Here is a 16,716-nt window from a genome sequence, read left to right on the forward strand (position 1 = left end):
TCCACTTCAAACTGCTCAAATTCTGAAACAAAGATATCAAGACATTAATTTGGATTCCAAAAACAAACTACAAATTTGTAGAAAAGTTTAAAACTTCAGGCCTGTTGAGCTTTGAAACATACTATCATAGTTTTCTAGTGTTAATGTGATGTCATCATTTAAATAAAAAAAATTACTAGTGGATAATTACTTTAAAAAACACTCACCTTTATTAGTAACATTGTCTCAGCTCTCAACCATCCAGCTGTCCAACCTGGTCTGATCAGAATGAAATTCTTACAAATAAAAATTGAATATTTATTACACAAAAAATGAGTAAACAAAGGTTAATTGCTTATTATCTTAATCAGTACTAACAGTAATCCACCCTCATTAAGCCCTCCCATTACATAACCAATAAAAAACTGTAAAACATTTGTTGTAGACTTTACTTGCTCTGTATTTAATGGAATTACAACATATCGGTACTGAAAGTAAAACAAGCTATTTGAACGTTGCACAACATTGCTATGTAAAATTATGGAATAAAAAAATACAGAGTTTGATAATATTAAAACTTGAAAATTGTCAAATTAGAGTGGAGTACACTTTAATTTGACTGAAACAGTTTTTGTAAATAATTAATCCTGTACAAAAGAAATAGAATAATTTATAGTTTGTCCAAGTACTGTTGAAGGTCAGGAAGACCTTCTTTGAGACCTTTTCTTTTACGCGTATCCTGAAAAAGAGAAATAATTGTAGTATGTTGACTGGAAAATTGTTTCAATTTGAGAGAATATTATTATAAATGGGTTAAGAATGTAAGTCCCCCTATTCTGGCTAAAAAGTCGAAGCACTTTAAAACCGAAACTAAAAGACTGTTGATTTACCATCGCTTGCGAACGCTTTACGTATTGAAATAGCGAAAAGCATTGTCTAAGCATGGTTGACCCAAATTAATTTGAAATAGAAATGCAAATCAAAACCAAACTTTCATATAAATTTAGTGTAATCTACTAAAAAATAAAACTTACTTGTACTACACCGTAGGGCCTGGTACCAGCTTCCAGCGGGTCTCCTGGAAGGATCTGCCAGTGATCAAACACACATTGAGGGAAGGCCTGCCCTCCAGTGTTGGACCTATCAAAATAAAAATGATGCGACATTTTACAATTTGAATAAACGCAAATTTATAAAATTAAATTAATGATAACATGTGTCCTGCGTTTCCAACCCAGAAAACTCAGATTCGAATTAACTGGAGGATATACAGGAGTTTATCTTCCAACATTGTTGCGCGCAGTTGCCATTGCTATAGCAACTGTGCATGGGATAATGCTGGATATTGCTGCCATAAACTATGCTTGAAAATGACAACTGACAGACTCACCTAAGGTCAGCAGTGAATCCGAATGATTCGTTTACAGGCAAATAGGCCTTGACGACAAACATGGGTGTACCAGCCACCTGCATTTCTTCAAATACGTGTCCACGTCTTCTGTTCAATACACCGTAGATACCACCGACAGCCACTTCGGGACACTAGAACCACAAAAAAAATAGCATTTACCTAGTGTTCATCAAAACCATTTGTTGAAAAACAATAAAAAAAAAACTGGATACACGACTTGTTAATATTGTGGATACATACCTGAATTTCACATTGGTATACTGGCTCCATAAGTCTGGGAGCAGCGGTAAGTAAGCAAGCGTACAAGCAACGACGCGTAGTTGGAATGATCTGACCGCCACCACGATGAATGGCGTCGGCGTGCAATGTCACATCGTAAATGTTGAATCTTACGCCACGCAAGTTTTCTTCAGACAAAACTCCCTCCTTGGTTGCCCATTGGAAACCTGTATAATAAGTATGTTGGTTAAAATCATTTAATAATAAAAAAATTAACTATTTATTATTCAGCTTGATCCTTACCGGCAACAACAGAGTCCTTAATTTCGTTCAAGTACTGCACTCCCTTAGTACAGTCAACCAGAATGTTAGGTCCAGTGCCATCAGGACCGAAACACCAGATCTTACGGGCTTCAGTGACATCATAGTCGTACTTTTCTCCCAAATAACGAGCTCTAGCTTTGAATTCATCACGGGGGTTGACTTTACCGTCGTCAATGTCTTCGGCCAAACCGTCAGGCATGGGTTGCGCTTTCATGAACAATCTGCAACAAAAAGAACGTTAGTACTTTTTTGATAAATTGGAAAAACACAAAAGACATTCTTCAATAATGTACTAAAAATAATGTGTGGCCAGTACCGTAGCATATTACCATTGGACATAAAGATAGAGGTCCCGTAACAGCGTTTAAATACCGACAAACAATAATCTACTTCCATTGCACTGCCAACAGTATCAAAGTTTCTGTAGTAGTGCCAAAGCACCACCACAAAAACTGTACAGAGGCTCGTTTGTGCTGGAAGAACATCACAATGAGTCTAATAATGACTTGATAGATTTTTTCAAGCACTGTAATTTATTGAGCTTAAATCAGCATGGTTATGTGCCTAGAAGGTCCACACAGACTGCAATATTTAACTTTACAAAACGGATATTAGATTAACCTGGCGATTGGCATCTTCTTGGACCTGTCAAGGGCGTACGACTGTGTTGACCCAGATGTTGCTTAGAAAACTTAAGGCTTACGGTGTAGGAGGTCAAACATTACATTTGTTTTCATCATATTTAACTAATAGGCAACAAAAAGTTAAAATATTAAAAAATGGACAGAATTATTTCTCAAGTCTGAAGGAAAATAAAATTGGAATTGCACAGGGAAGCATATTGGGACCTATTTTATTCATTGTATTTCTTAGTGACCTGAGCAACATTCTGCTTTCAGAAAATGAGCATGTGACGTGTTATGCCGATGATACGAATTTATTGACAGCGGGAAGAAATGTAGAAAGCCTAGCACTATCGGGAGAAAACTTATTTTGCAGAACACAAGATTGGTTTAAAAGTAACAGATTATTACTTAATAATAATAAAACAAAGGTTCTACTCTTTAGAACAAAACAATTCAAAAATGAAAAACCTGGAACACTAACTTTTGGACAATCAAATACAGAGCTTGTAGAACATACCAAATTTCTTGGAATTCACTTGGATGAATTCCTAAACTGGTCAAATCATATTTTAGAGTTAAACAAAAAGCTTAGTTCAGTTTGCTATGGCAAACGAGTCACTGCAAAATACATGAATGAAAGAACATTAAAAATCCTATATTACGCAAACTTTGAATCTGTGCTCAAGTATGGGATAATATTTTGGGGTTCTAATAGCTTAATGGAAAAAATTTTTGTTTTACAAAAACGAGCACTTAGAATAGTAAAGAAAATGGGATTCAGGGAGAGCTGCAGGGGGGTTTTCAAAGCTGATGGCATTCTGACGGTGTGGGGACTATATATTTATGAATGTATAGTTTTCTTTTTCAAAAACAAAAGTATGTTTGATCTGGAGGTACATCATAGTTATAACACGCGAAGCGTAAATGTAAATTATCTGATACACAGATTAACTATAACCGAAAAAAATCTATATTATGCCTGTTTGAAGCTGTTTAATACATTACAAAATGATTTAAAATTAGAAAGAAATGAGAAACTTTTTAAAAGAAAGGTAAAACAGATGTTAATTAATTTAGAGCCATATTGTATCAGGGATTATCTGTACGCTCATCTTAAAATGACGCTGTTTCTTTTTGTGTTTTCATGTATGTTTTTTGTAGTTACAGGAAATGTATTGTGACCATAATTAGAAATAAAGAAGACTAACTAACTATATTACCTGTTGTGCTTGTTGGGAGATTTGGACAGACACATCTGGTCGGATTCTTCGCTGACGGTTTCACGGTAAGACACGACAGGGTCGGATTTCTTAATTGGGATACAGGCGTGGTCATCTTCTAAATCTTTCAAACAAATTTCCAAGTGGAGTTCTCCGGCACCGGCGATGATGTGTTCTCCGGATTCTTCGATGATACATTGCACCATAGGGTCGGATTTAGCGAGACGTTTTAGACCTGGAAGTAAAAAATCAGGGTTGTAATTTGATGTTGGTCAAAAATAGATTGGAGTGTATTTAGTTAGGAAGAATCAGAAACTACCAATCAACACAGTTTTGTCAGACTGGGGCGGTAATACTCGATCATCACGAAAAAAAAATTAGCAAGCACAATTCAAATAATATTATAGGTAAAAAAGTCTTTGTCTTTCTATGCCAAAAATGGGATTCTGTTAAAATTTAACACTCATATTTTCTAAATTTCAAATCGACTTACCTTCAACAAGTTTAGGCAAATCGGCGGGATTCTTAGGTTCAACGGCAACACGTACGACGGGTGACACACTGAATTTCATGACCTTCAAGTTGTGGGCGTCTTTGTAAGTAGTAATGGTTCCGGTTTTGACCAAGAACTGGTCAACACCGACAAGACCGCAAATGTTTCCAGACGGTACGTCCTCAATAGCCTCAACGTAACGCCCCATCATGAGAATGGTTCTCTGGATAGCCTTTTCGTACAAGTCTTCTTTCTTGCCGGGTACGTAGTTAGGTCCCATAATGCGAGCCTTCATTCCGGTGGCGACGATACCGGAGAACACACGACCAAAAGCGTAGAAACGACCTTTGTCGGAAGTCGGTACCATTTTTGACACGTACATCATCAATGGACCCTTGGGGTCGCAAGTTTTGATACCTGAAACGTATTAGTCTTGTTAAAACTTGAATGTTGTTGTTTCATAACCCACAACGACGGTTATAACAAAAATTCAGCTACGACCAATCACTCATTTAATTTTCAGCCTGGGGCGGTAATAGAAATCATCACAAAAATTGGATCAAAACAACTTCAACAAAATTCTGTACAAACTTACCAAGAGCAGCTTCATCATCATGAGGTCCTTCATACAACATTTCCATTCTGTACTTTTGAGCTGTCACAGGTGAAGGCAAGTGAATAGCAATCATCTGAAGTAAAGCCTCTCCAGCAGGCAACCAGGTACGCATTACCACTTTCAATAACTGTTTTCCATCCTTATCTTTGTCTTCATGTTTCAAGGCAATGCCCAATTTTTGCAACAGAGACTCATACTCGTCTTTCCTGCACAATAAAACATTCTGTTTATTACACTGATTAAAAACCTCACCATAACACCTACTTGTAGTTCATGATGGCGTCAAAAATTTTATAAATAGGATCCAGAATGTACATGCAAAATGAACGCTTGTTTTCAGAGTCCTTTTGCTTGGTCCACTTCTTGGTTTTTGGGTTAAAGAAGTTCTCACCCCAGAGACGGTTCATTAGTTTAGCGACGTCGATCTTGAATCTTTCAGCGTACATTTCGGAGAACTGTTTTAAAGTGAAAGCCCAACCGTGCAATCCCGAACCAAATCCTACTGAACCTTTACTAGGATCAACCTACACAATTCAAAATAAATTTAATATAACAATATGCATAACTGATGATTTTATTTCAACTTGACCAAATTGAATAAATTTTGTGTCACTGTAGGAAACTGCAGTAATCATTGAAGGGAATACAGCAGGGCAAAAGGTGACTAGATTTACTTTTCCGAACTCGCATAAAAACACGCAATTTAGTACACATGTTCTGTGAAGCGAGTTCGGAAAATATTTGTAAAATCAAGTTTACTTACGCGCACTTCACCCATTGGACCGCTGTCATCGTTGTAAGTGGCGATAATTACGTTCACGTTTTCCACAATACGCTGGAAAGTTTGGAAAAGTTCCTCAGAGTCCAGTTGCAACTCGAGCAGAGCGCGGTCCATTTTGTTCATGAACAAGATGGGCTTAATACGCTCAGCAATAGCCTGACGCAGTACAGTTTCAGTTTGTACACACACACCTGGAACATACGATTAAAAGTGTGTTATGAAATTGTCTCAACCTTAAGCAGGTTTTACACCAAAAGTTTTAATTCAAAGAAATTGGAAACTTCTTGGAATATAAGGTGATTTGATTTTACACTTATCAAACTTTTATGTAAAAGCTGTCAAAGAAACCAGTTTGACCAAACCAAACCAAGTGAATTTAGTGTTTAGGTGGTAATAATTACAGATTATTCCTACTTGTTTTTCTGGTATTTTTGATATTTTAATTTTGAAATTTCATAATCATCCTGAATACTGTGTTTATGTATTGAATTCTGCAGCTCTCTCTCACTTTTTCGTTTATGTCTGTTGGCATTACGCAAAACGGCAAGTTTGATAAAATAAATTGGATAAAAATAGAACCTATCCAATTCAGTAAAAAATTTGACATAAAATTTTGTTTTACAGGGACAAAATTCATCTTTGAAGCAGCTTCATGTAAACCTGCTTTACAGAAAAAAGTTCACCAACTTTAATAGTTTACTATAAAGAAGTTTGTCAAAGCGTAATAATAAAAGAAAAGTAAACTGGTGTTTTAAAACATAATAAAAGAAGTTTTGTACTAAATAACATCAAACAAACAAAAGTTTTTGTGAAAATAACAGTTTTACAGCTTTCATTAGATTGTTTAATAATTTGACATAAAGGATGTTTTTTAATAAGTGTCTGATATTTTACAGTGCGCTTTGTCAGGTATTTTTAAGTCCATATAGTCTCATTTATTGTTTTTTTGCTTACATCTTGAAAACTATACGTCAAAAACTACAATCCTTTTGAAAATGAAACATCATTTCAGTCATTATTTTCAAAACCTGGGGGTTATGGATGGCCCTAAAATTTGCGCTGTAACCAATAAATTGACCTCAAAATCCAAATTTCTGTATTTTTTTCATAAACAAACCTTACTTTACAGAAACTGTGACCATTACCATCAAAAATGAAAAAATGTCAGTTAAAATGCAATCAAACACAATTTCATTGAGCATTTTCGAAATCTGGGGGTTAGGGCTTAAAACTTGTTGTGCAGACAGTAAATTAACTTTAAAACCCAGAGACATGTTGCACTTTTTCCATAAACAACCTTTACTTCACTCAAATTGTGATAAATCCTTTTGAAAATTAAGGAAAGTCAGAAATACAATAAAATTCCATTTCAATCAGTATTTTTGCAATCTGGAAGCTACTACCGACATGGCTACTCTATACAAAATAAAAGCTAAATAAATTTTTGGGTATCTTGTATAGCTTTCAAAATATCTGCTATAGAAAGTTGCGGTTATTCGCGTGGCGTCTGTCAGATATCTCAAAAACTATAAAAGATATAGAAAAACTTGTAGCAAATTTAACCAACTTTTAAAACACTCAGTTTCAGAGATATAAACTGGAAAGTGAGACTTTCAAAACCCCCCCCACTTCTTTGACTATGGGTTAAACTGTAAATGGTAAACAAAACTTTTGATATGTTCACTTTTAACTAGTCCAAACAAAGTTATGAAACCAACAATTGTGTTCCAGCACCTTTTCATTGACTGGGCTAAATTCCAAAACTTCAATTTTTTATTATTATTGATTTTTGAAAAAAATCAAAAATATCTGTATCAATTTCAGTTAATGTTAATACTTTTGAATAATACAATTTCAATCATTAGACTATACATTATCATCATGTAATTATTAATTACACAATGATAAGAAAATTATTTTTAAATAAATAATACAACAAAACAGCTTACATATTATAAAACTTGATCTCTTATCTCAAGTGACACTTTGAAATGTTTAGCATGCAAAATTTTCTTTGTAATAAGACCCTTCATAAGAAAAATGGTTAAACTGAATTCCTACCTGATACACAGTCCACAACAACAAGAGCACCATCAGTTACACGAAGGGCAGCTGTTACTTCAGATGAGAAATCCACGTGTCCAGGAGAATCAATAAGATTGATTAAGAAACCTTTCTCTTCTTTTTCACGTTGGTCAGGGCTGGTGATGAAGACAAGATCTTTGTCTTCAAGCTCAAAGAACATAGATATGGCCCTTAAAAGGAAAATGTTTGTGAACTACACATTTCAATGACTATGTGCTCTACAGTTTTTTGCATGTTAAGTACAATTCAGAAAGACTAATCAAAACCTGTCATAGTATTATCAAGGGTTAGCACTTTTCATCACTAAAATTACTAGTTTTAAAAAACAAAGCTTAATCAAGTAAAACTTACGTTGATTTGATGGTAATACATCTTTCCTGTTCATCTTTTCTGGTGTCAGTAAATCTGGTTTCACCAGCCTTAGCACCAGCAATAATACCAGCCTTAGATACTAAGGAGTCTGTAAGGGTGGATTTTCCATGGTCCACGTGAGCAATGACGGACATATTACGGATATTCCGTTTTTTGTCCATCATGACACGGATCTCGTCAACCGTGAAGTTCACCTAAAATAAAGTTACCATTATGTACCATATTGGACTTGTTTTCCTGTTATTCAATACATTTTCCTTTTAATTTTCATACAAAAGACATTAGTTTAGTATTGGGTGATATGTAATGTAATTTTGGTGCATCCATACTGCAAGGAGTGCAAGGGCCAATGAACTTCTTGGATTCGGCATGTTGTAAACAATTGTTAATGCATTTCTTTGCCTCACATATAAACAATAGAGTTTTCGCAGTTAAAACCTAGTTTCAATTATAGCGCAAAGAAAAATTAACGTCAAAAATATTGAAAAACACAGAAGAATGAAAAATGGAATGCACCTCTCACACTGTTGTGCAATCTTGGAAAAGTTTAAATTTTTCTACAACACTTTTACACAAATTTGTAAAAATTTACATGAATGTATGCGAATAATTTAGTGTAGACTTGTTTTAAATATACAAAAATTACTAAATTTACTTACCATGTCGGATGTTTTAAGATTTTTTCCTTAACACAGTGAAACTACAATACGCCAGCTATGGCGTACTTCTGTAAAAGACCGACAGTGACGTGATGTGAAACCGAGGAGAGCGGTGGGCAGCCACGAAATGACACTAGTGACGTTTAGGATGGTGAGGGGTGACGGGTCGGCGTCTGTCAATTTTGTGAGACATTGAACTCAGTTTATGATAATGGAAGCGAACCCTAACGTTAACAAATCGAGGATAAAATGTTTGCCTAACACGATTTTCGATATTTTCTTGGATTTAAAAAGTAAAAACAAAAAAGGACTATATAACTTGCTCAATTTGTATTATTATCCTTTGTTCAAATTCGTAAATATTTTGTCATCAAAGAAGAAGACTCCTTTCGCAGGTCCAAATTCTCCTTCGAACCTTTGACATCGTATAAGCTCTCCCCAGCTTTAAGACCGATGCACATCAAAAAACCGTCGTACCATCGCGAAACTTTATTGGATATATGCGTGCTACCCACTTGAAGTGACTGATCGTTGGTAGTTGCTATGACTGCACCACATTCATCATCCGATGGCGGTGTCAGGTATTTTTGAAGCTGCTTGAATGGGGGCGCAGCTTTCGTACTTAAATTGTCGTAAATCTGTTTATTATTAAAGTAGGTTTTAAGTATCTCCAGAATGCTTTTGTATCTTCCAGGACTACTTGGATGATCTTGGTTTTGGCAGATTTTGCGCGCTTTGGCCTTTGCCAACTTCTTAATTCGTGTCTCACTGAAGGTGGTTTCATCCGGTATATCAATTCGTCCACAGTTCGTAATTATTGATTCACCATCAAAAATACATCTTTCTGAACTTAAGTTGGCTAAGTTATGTCTGAAAAATTCGGTAATTACCGCAGGTGTGCCAATCTATAAGTCACAATTACCTGCATTCTCCAGCGTGTCTCTCCAGAACTATTAACTCTAGTGTACATTCTTTTATCTCTTGGGGACTTGTTGTTGGTTTCTTTGATGGCATATCTGATGACCAAAATAGTCGATTCAGGAATGGGACAGTATTGACAGCGGTCTCAGTCAGCATCATTACTGTCGGATCAGTTATTTCATCTCCTTCCTGCCACCAATTCAACTATTACTCCCGAAAATGTACAAACCAATTTTTAACTTACAGCTTCTGGTTGAGATTCCTGTAATTCTTGGTCTGAGACTGATTGTACAAATTCTTCTGGATTATCTTCATCAATACCGTCGTTTGTATCCAAATTGGTTTCTTCTACTGATGGTTCTACATCAATATTACCTTCATCAGTTGCAATGGCAGGCTCTAAACCTTCATCCTCTATCTGAATCTCAGCATTTTCCTGTTCCGTAGATTCATCCACTTCTTCTGGATTACCTTCTTCTTGAATGTCAGCTGTTGTTGGATTTTCTTCAGTGGGTGCATCCGTTTCATTTTCAGCTGCTATATCTGCATCAGTATCATTTGCTACTTCTCCCTCTTCTTCAGTAGGATTGACTTCTTCTATAGTCTCGATTTGATTAGATTCAGCCGGTAATGCGGTATCCTCCGTTATTGCGTCACTACCGGCTTGAACCTCTGGGGTTGATTGAGTATTCTCATTTGATGATGGTGGCGGTGGATTGGTAGGTTCATTAGTTGGTTTTCCAACGACAGGTTGATCGGTTGAAGACTCGGGTTGCGGTGAAACGGACGTCACGCACACCGTAGCCCCATCAGTTGTAATGCCATGGTTGTTTTTGCACGTGGTGATCGTTATAATTACAGGCTCTTTGCTTCGTTGTCTACCGCACACACATATTCGTCGAGGATCTTCTGACATGTCTGATGGTTAGTGTGATCATTATTTGATGAATTACGTCAAAACATGTCAATGAGGTATTCTGAATAGTAGTAGTTTACATGTGCAGTAATTGAGTTTTTCGCAAATAGGGCACACGTAAACTTAGTATTGTATTACCAATTTTGAATGTAGCTTAGATTATTCTTTGCAAATTTCTGTTTAAGGTGAAATCTTTACCTTCGTATTTAACGTGGAAGAAGATAATGCAATCAATTCAACCTCTAGTACATTTTTGTTAATTTTATTATGCCGTAAAAAACACAAAATAGTGGAGACACCCTACTACTCTTAAAGACCGTAAAATTAAAAAAGAAGAAGAATTTTTAGATTACAAAGTGGACGAAAAAAGAAGAAGCATAACCTTTAAAACTTAACCTCCAAAACTTTTTGGATTTGTTTACATTTTACAATATTTTTGTAATGTTTATTCAATAGTAAAATTCTCGAGTTTCTGTTGATTCTTGTAAACTTTTTCTGAATGTTTTATTCACGAATATAAAGTAATCTTAAATTTACTAGAAGCAATTTGAATTAATTGTAGAAATATGAAATTGGTAAGTTTTTTAACATTTTAAAGTAAATTTTGTCTTTTGTGGTTTACCTTATAGTAAACTTACTCAATATAAAAGGTTGTCTTTTTTGTTTTTATAAACTACTTCTCTATATTAGTAGAATTGTTTGATTATAAATCTTTAGGTATACTGTTTATTAATTGGTATTCAAATCCTATACCATGCTTTATGTGTGATAAACGATGATATTTAAAGAATATAAAAGGAACAGGCATTGTAATTCATTTCAATGTATAATTTATTATTATATGTGAATATAAATAACAACCACAAAATACACTGTAATAGAGCACTGAGAAATATTAACCTATACTAATTATATGTCTTTTCTTATAGTACTGTTTAAGCAATGACCCAAATAAACCCTGCCACATACTCACCTTCAGAGAAATTACTATTATGCTGGATTGTGGATTGTCCATGCAATCATTATTGAATTTCCTGCCTTTGTCATTTGTGGCCTCTAACAGATTGCTAAATTTGAATAATTTTGTACCTCCAGATGTATCAGATCCTGATCTGGAAGGAGTAAGTATAGAAACCTTTAATTTAAACTTGTCTGGTTTATATCAACATTGTATGATGTCTCTGCTGGCCATACTTAAGTAAAAAAATAATTAGTAAAGTAAGTTAAACATATACATAACAAGAAATTATTATGGTATCTTTTATTAATAAACTAATTTGACTAGGCAGTAAATATGTCTTGTTTTAGGAATTGAAGGAAAATGGTGAGAGAGTGTTTGTTGATTCACCTCCTGAGTTCTGCCCACCCCTTGATAAACTGATTGATTTTTCTCAACTTGATGTCATACTAATATCAAATTACTTGTGTATGATGGCTCTGCCATTTATTACTGAAGGTACTGGCTTTCAAGGGAGAGTTTATGCCACTGAACCCACATTACAAATTGGAAGGTATTTTTTTAAACACCAGTTTAGTTGTATTTCTTATTTGCTTATTCTTAAGGCTTTTGCTGGAAGAGTTAGTGATATACATAGAGCAGTGTCCTAAAGCCACATTTGCCACTCAGTGGAAAAACTTTGTTCACAAGTGCCCTTCACCTTTAAAAGAAGCATTTATGCCAAAATCCTGGAAACAAATTTATAGTATGAGTAGTGTAAATGCTAGTTTGTCCAGAATTCAGATGGTTGGGTACAATGAGAAAATTGTAAGTTTTGTCTGTAACTGTCATTCCCAGCTTAACAGTAACATTGGTTTAAAGGATGTATATGGGGCTTTACAAGTCATTCCAGCAAGTTCCGGTTATTGCCTAGGCTCCGCCAATTGGATAATCACATCCGATCACGAGAAAATCGTATATCTGAGCGGTTCCAGCACTTTAACAACACATCCCAAACCAATGGATCACAACTCACTGAAAAATGCGGACGTTTTAATCATGACTGACTTAACCCAAACTCCTATAAGTAACCCTGACTCAATGTTGGGTGTACTTTGCGCGATTGTAGGTTAGTTCAGTCACCTTGAAACTCTGTAGGTGATATTAACTCCAATTAATTGTAGGGTACACTTTAAGAGGAGGCGGTAGTGTACTGATTCCCTGCTACCCAACTGGCGTGGTGTACGATTTGTTTGAATGTTTGTCAGTTAAAATGCAAGATACAGGGGTGTGTAATTGTCCAATGTTTTTTGTTTCGCCTGTAGCGGACACTTCCTTGGCATACTCAAATATATTAGCTGAATGGTTGAGTTCGGCAAAACAAAATAAAGTAAGTTTTACAGTTAAAATTGGAAATGTGTTGTTCAAAAGGTTGTTTCAGGTGTATGTACCGGATGAGCCGTTTCCGCACGCAATGTTAGTGAAAAACTCGAAACTGAAACACTTTAAGCATATTTACTCTGAAGGTTTTAGTACCGATTTTCAAGAGGTAAGTTTGTATAAACCTTTCTAGTTGGCAGATACGTGATCGTATGCGTTATTCAAATTTAGTCATGTCAAGCAATGTTTTGGCATGTTTTTTCCAATATTTTTTTTTTAAAACAAAAGGGAGGCAAATTATGACGCAACCGCTTGGGAACCGCTGCACAGTGGGCCATTAGGCAATTCTAAGTGGTAATAATGACTTTTGCTATATTGAGATATTGAAGGTTTATGAGAGACAAAAACATACCAATTATATAGAAATTGTTTTCTAAATACATTTATAATAGTTCTTTAGGCGATCATTTTTGGCCGACTAACTCTTTAGATTGAAAGATGACAAATATCATCAAGAAGAAGGTCAGAATAAAACACTCAAGCAATTTCAAAATAGTCTCAAAGCCTCGGTATGTTTCTAGAACAGTTTAAAAGCTTCCAACAATTTCTAGAACCGTCTCAGAGTTTCCAAATACCTTTAGAGCAGTCTAGAATTTTCAATATGCTCTTTACACTGTTGAAAAACTTTCCGAATGCTCCTGAAGTAGTCTAAAATGATTGAAAAGCTTCCAAAACAATGTCTAAAGTCTATCAAATGCTCCTGAAACAGTATATAAGCTTTCAAACGCTTTTTGAACAGTCTAAAAGCTTCCAAATGATCTTCAACTAGTTCAGAACCTCTTAAACGTTTTCAAAACAGTCTCAAAGCCTCGGTATGTTTCTAGAACAGTTTAAAAGCTTCCAACAATTTCTAGAACCGTCTCAGAGTTTCCAAATGCCTCTAAAGCAGTCCAGGATTTTAAATATGCTCTTTACACTGTTCAAAAACCTTCCAAATGCTCCTGAAGTAGTCTAAAATGATATGAAAAGCTTCCAAAACAGTGTCTAAAGTCTTCCAAATGCTCCTGAAGCAGTATATAAGCTTTCAAACAAACTTTTTGAACAGTCTAAAAGCGTCCAAATGATCTTCAACTAGTTCAGAACATCTTAAACGTTTTGAAAACAGTCTCAAAGCCTCGGTATGTTTCTAGAACAGTTTAAAAGCTTCCAGCAATTTCTAGAACCGTCTCAGAGTTTCCAAATGCATCTAAAGCAGTCCAGAATTTTCAATATGCTGTTTAAACTATCCAAATGCTCCTGAAGTAGTCTAAAATGATATGAAAATCTTCCAAAACAGTGTCTAAAGGGTTCCAAATGCTTCTGAAGCAGTATATAAGCTTACAAATGCTTTTTGAACAGTCTAAAAGCTTCCAAATCATCTTCAACTAGTTCAGAACCTCTTAAACGTTTTCAAAACAGTCTCAAAGCGTCGATATGTTTCTAGAACAGTTTAAAAGCTTCCAACAATTTCTAGAACCGTCTCAGAGTTTCCAAATGCATCTAAAGCAGTCCAGAATTTTCAATATGCTGTTTAAACTATCCAAATGCTCCTGAAGTAGTCTAAAATGATATGAAAATCTTCCAAAACAGTGTCTAAAGTCTATCAAATGCTCCTGAAGCAGTATATAAGCTTTCAAACGCTTTTTGAACAATCTAAAAGCTTCCAAATGATCTTCAACTAGTTCAGAACCTCTTAAACGTTTTCAAAACAGTCTCAAATCCTCAGTATGTTTCTAGAACAGTTTAAAAGCTTCCAACAATTTCTAGAACCGTCTCAGAGTTTCCAAATACCTTTAGAGCAGTCCAGAATTTTCAATATGCTCTTTAAACTGTCCAAATGCTCCTGAAGTAGTTTAAAATGATATGAAAATCTTCCAAAACAGTGTCTAAAGTCTATCAAATGCTCCTGAAGCAGTATATAAGCTTTCAAACGCTTTTTGAACAATCTAAAAGCTTCCAAATGATCTTCAACTAGTTCAGAACCTCTTAAACGTTTTCAAAACAGTCTCAAATCCTCAGTATGTTTCTAGAACAGTTTAAAAGCTTCCAACAATTTCTAGAACCGTCTCAGAGTTTCCAAATGCTTCTAAAGCAGTCCAGAATGTTCAATATGCTCTTTAAACTGTGCAAATGCTCCTGAAGTAGTCTAAAATGATATGAAAATCTTTCAAAACAGTGTCTACAAGCTTCTGAAGCAGCAAAGAAGCTTCGAAATAGTTTTGGAACAGTCTAAAAGCTTCCTTGTAAAAAAATCTGTTCTTTTCAATATTTGGGAATCATTTATATAAATCTTAATCTGAATTAAACTTGTGTTTGAGTATAGGTAATACTCATGTTTTAATTAAACCACCACGTCCATTCGCCTGCGAAAAGTAGTAAGTTTTAATGTTCTAAGAAATGTTTAAATTAAAATCCAAGTTAAAGAATGTTTTATAGAATTTAAAAAATAAAATACAATATAAATCATGCAAAACCCAGAAATATTCCAACATTATATGCAGTTAGATTACCACAATAGCTCATTGTGCGCTGGTGTGAACCTTATTTAACTTAACTAATTTGGTTATTTTTTTCAATTTTGACATAAATTATATTTGTTTTTCTCCTTCAGCCATGCGTAGTGTTTTGTGGCCATCCAAGTTTAAGATTTGGAGATGTCGTTCAATTCATTGAACTGTGGGGAAGTAATTCCAGGAATTGTATAGTTTTCACAGGTAAGATTGTGGTATCTAAACACACTTTTGGTTTTTAGATAGTAGAGTAGAATAGAAATAGAAAATTGAAGATACATTTGGCAACATCACACGTTAAGTATGATTGAATTTCAGAGCCAGATTACGATTACATAGAGGCCTTAGCACCTTACCAACCACTACAGATGAAGATTGCGCATTGTGCTATTGACACATCCTTGAATTTTACGCAGGCTAACAAACTTATTAAAGACTTAAAACCGACCACGTTAGTCGTACCTGAATGTTACACTAAACCTCCAGTTTCGGCGCCGAATTTAACCGAACTGGTTATACACAACAATACGGACGTCAATCTGATACCGTACAAATGGGGCGAAGTGATCAACTTGCCGCTTAAACGAAAACAAGGCCAAATATTGGTGGGCACTGAAGTAGCCAAAAAAATTGTTCCCGTCGAGATTAAACCTGGCTTAAGCCTGTCGACTATCACTGGGACTTTGGACGTCAAAGACAACGTCCACAAAGTGGAGGATATTAGTACAGAAGGTGATTTGACTAATCGTAATCCAAAATACGAATGGGGCACTGTCAGTATTAACGAATTCAAGCAAAAACTGTTCCAAGAAGGGATAACCGACGCTAAAGTGGAATCTTTGGGTGGAAATGTGGTGGTTATTCATCTGCAAGACGAAGACGCTTTGATACAACTCGAGAATAATAATACGCATGTGGTGTGTAATGGGGATGAAGTTTTACGGGCAAAGCTAAGGCGCATTGTTATGCAATGTTTGAAAAAGTTTTAAGAGTTGAAATCAAGTCTGTGTTTGTTATTTTAAGATGTGTTTTGTATGAGTTAGTTTGAAGCATTTACGCAAATGCTGCGTATTATAATAGAACATTTCAAAAATATTATAACTATTGTGCTTTTTATTTGGTGATGTGATCCAGCAAACAAAATTATGAGATGACACAAATCAAACGTCTTTGCTAATTTTTCGTAGATAAATTTATACTTGGCACTTACATTAAAGCCCAACATTAA

At 35.1% G+C, this 16,716-nt stretch overlaps 3 protein-coding genes across 3 annotated transcripts; 1 reads left to right on the forward strand and 2 right to left on the reverse strand.

Moving 5' to 3' along the window:
* Positions 1–283: 283 nt before the first annotated feature.
* Positions 284–8,944, reverse strand: eEF2 (eukaryotic translation elongation factor 2). The gene is made up of 13 exons (XM_081974192.1): positions 8,786–8,944; positions 8,106–8,320; positions 7,731–7,924; positions 5,652–5,860; positions 5,153–5,412; positions 4,868–5,094; positions 4,273–4,689; positions 3,780–4,014; positions 1,913–2,154; positions 1,631–1,836; positions 1,370–1,521; positions 1,014–1,119; positions 284–718 (listed from the first exon to the last, which is right to left on the reverse strand). Exons 1-13 carry the CDS (start codon positions 8,786–8,788, stop codon positions 650–652), a joined length of 2,535 nt encoding a protein of 844 aa, XP_081830318.1. The 5' UTR covers positions 8,789–8,944; the 3' UTR covers positions 284–649.
* Positions 8,945–9,100: 156 nt separating this feature from the next.
* On the reverse strand, positions 9,101–10,673 carry LOC145725432 (uncharacterized). Its single transcript, XM_081974197.1, has 3 exons — positions 9,951–10,673; positions 9,708–9,895; positions 9,101–9,655 (listed from the first exon to the last, which is right to left on the reverse strand). The coding sequence occupies exons 1-3, from the start codon at positions 10,620–10,622 to the stop codon at positions 9,133–9,135; spliced, it is 1,383 nt and encodes a 460-aa protein (XP_081830323.1). The 5' UTR covers positions 10,623–10,673; the 3' UTR covers positions 9,101–9,132.
* A 357-nt stretch (positions 10,674–11,030) lies between these two features.
* IntS9 (integrator complex subunit 9) lies at positions 11,031–16,583 on the forward strand. The gene is made up of 9 exons (XM_081974193.1): positions 11,031–11,197; positions 11,552–11,743; positions 11,931–12,133; positions 12,186–12,387; positions 12,442–12,688; positions 12,744–12,949; positions 13,001–13,108; positions 15,590–15,692; positions 15,807–16,583. The coding sequence occupies exons 1-9, from the start codon at positions 11,189–11,191 to the stop codon at positions 16,475–16,477; spliced, it is 1,941 nt and encodes a 646-aa protein (XP_081830319.1). The 5' UTR covers positions 11,031–11,188; the 3' UTR covers positions 16,478–16,583.
* The last annotated feature ends 133 nt before the right edge of the window (positions 16,584–16,716 follow it).

Source organism: Ips typographus, linkage group LG2, assembly GCF_016097725.1.
Source record: "Ips typographus isolate SLU linkage group LG2, UJ_Ityp_2.0, whole genome shotgun sequence".
NCBI classification, from domain to species: Eukaryota; Metazoa; Arthropoda; class Insecta; order Coleoptera; family Curculionidae; genus Ips; species Ips typographus.

Bases quoted from the DNA above. Each gene is read 5' to 3' on its own strand.
- eEF2 (XM_081974192.1), bottom strand. The intron at 4,690-4,867 runs GTAAGTTTGTAC...AATACGTTTCAG, and splicing joins TGATGATGAAGCTGCTCTTG to GTATCAAAACTTGCGACCCC. The intron at 4,015-4,272 runs GTAAGTCGATTT...TTTTACTTCCAG, and splicing joins TTTGCCTAAACTTGTTGAAG to GTCTAAAACGTCTCGCTAAA.
- LOC145725432 (XM_081974197.1), bottom strand. From the start codon at position 10,622: ATGTCAGAAGATCCTCGACGAATATGTGTGTGCGGTAGACAACGAAGC. The intron at 9,896-9,950 runs GTAAGTTAAAAA...AATTGGTGGCAG, and splicing joins AGGAATCTCAACCAGAAGCT to GAAGGAGATGAAATAACTGA. The intron at 9,656-9,707 runs GTAATTGTGACT...CGAATTTTTCAG, and splicing joins AGACACGCTGGAGAATGCAG to ACATAACTTAGCCAACTTAA.
- IntS9 (XM_081974193.1), top strand. The intron at 12,950-13,000 runs GTAAGTTTTACA...AGGTTGTTTCAG, and splicing joins GTTCGGCAAAACAAAATAAA to GTGTATGTACCGGATGAGCC. The intron at 13,109-15,589 runs GTAAGTTTGTAT...TTTCTCCTTCAG, and splicing joins TTAGTACCGATTTTCAAGAG to CCATGCGTAGTGTTTTGTGG.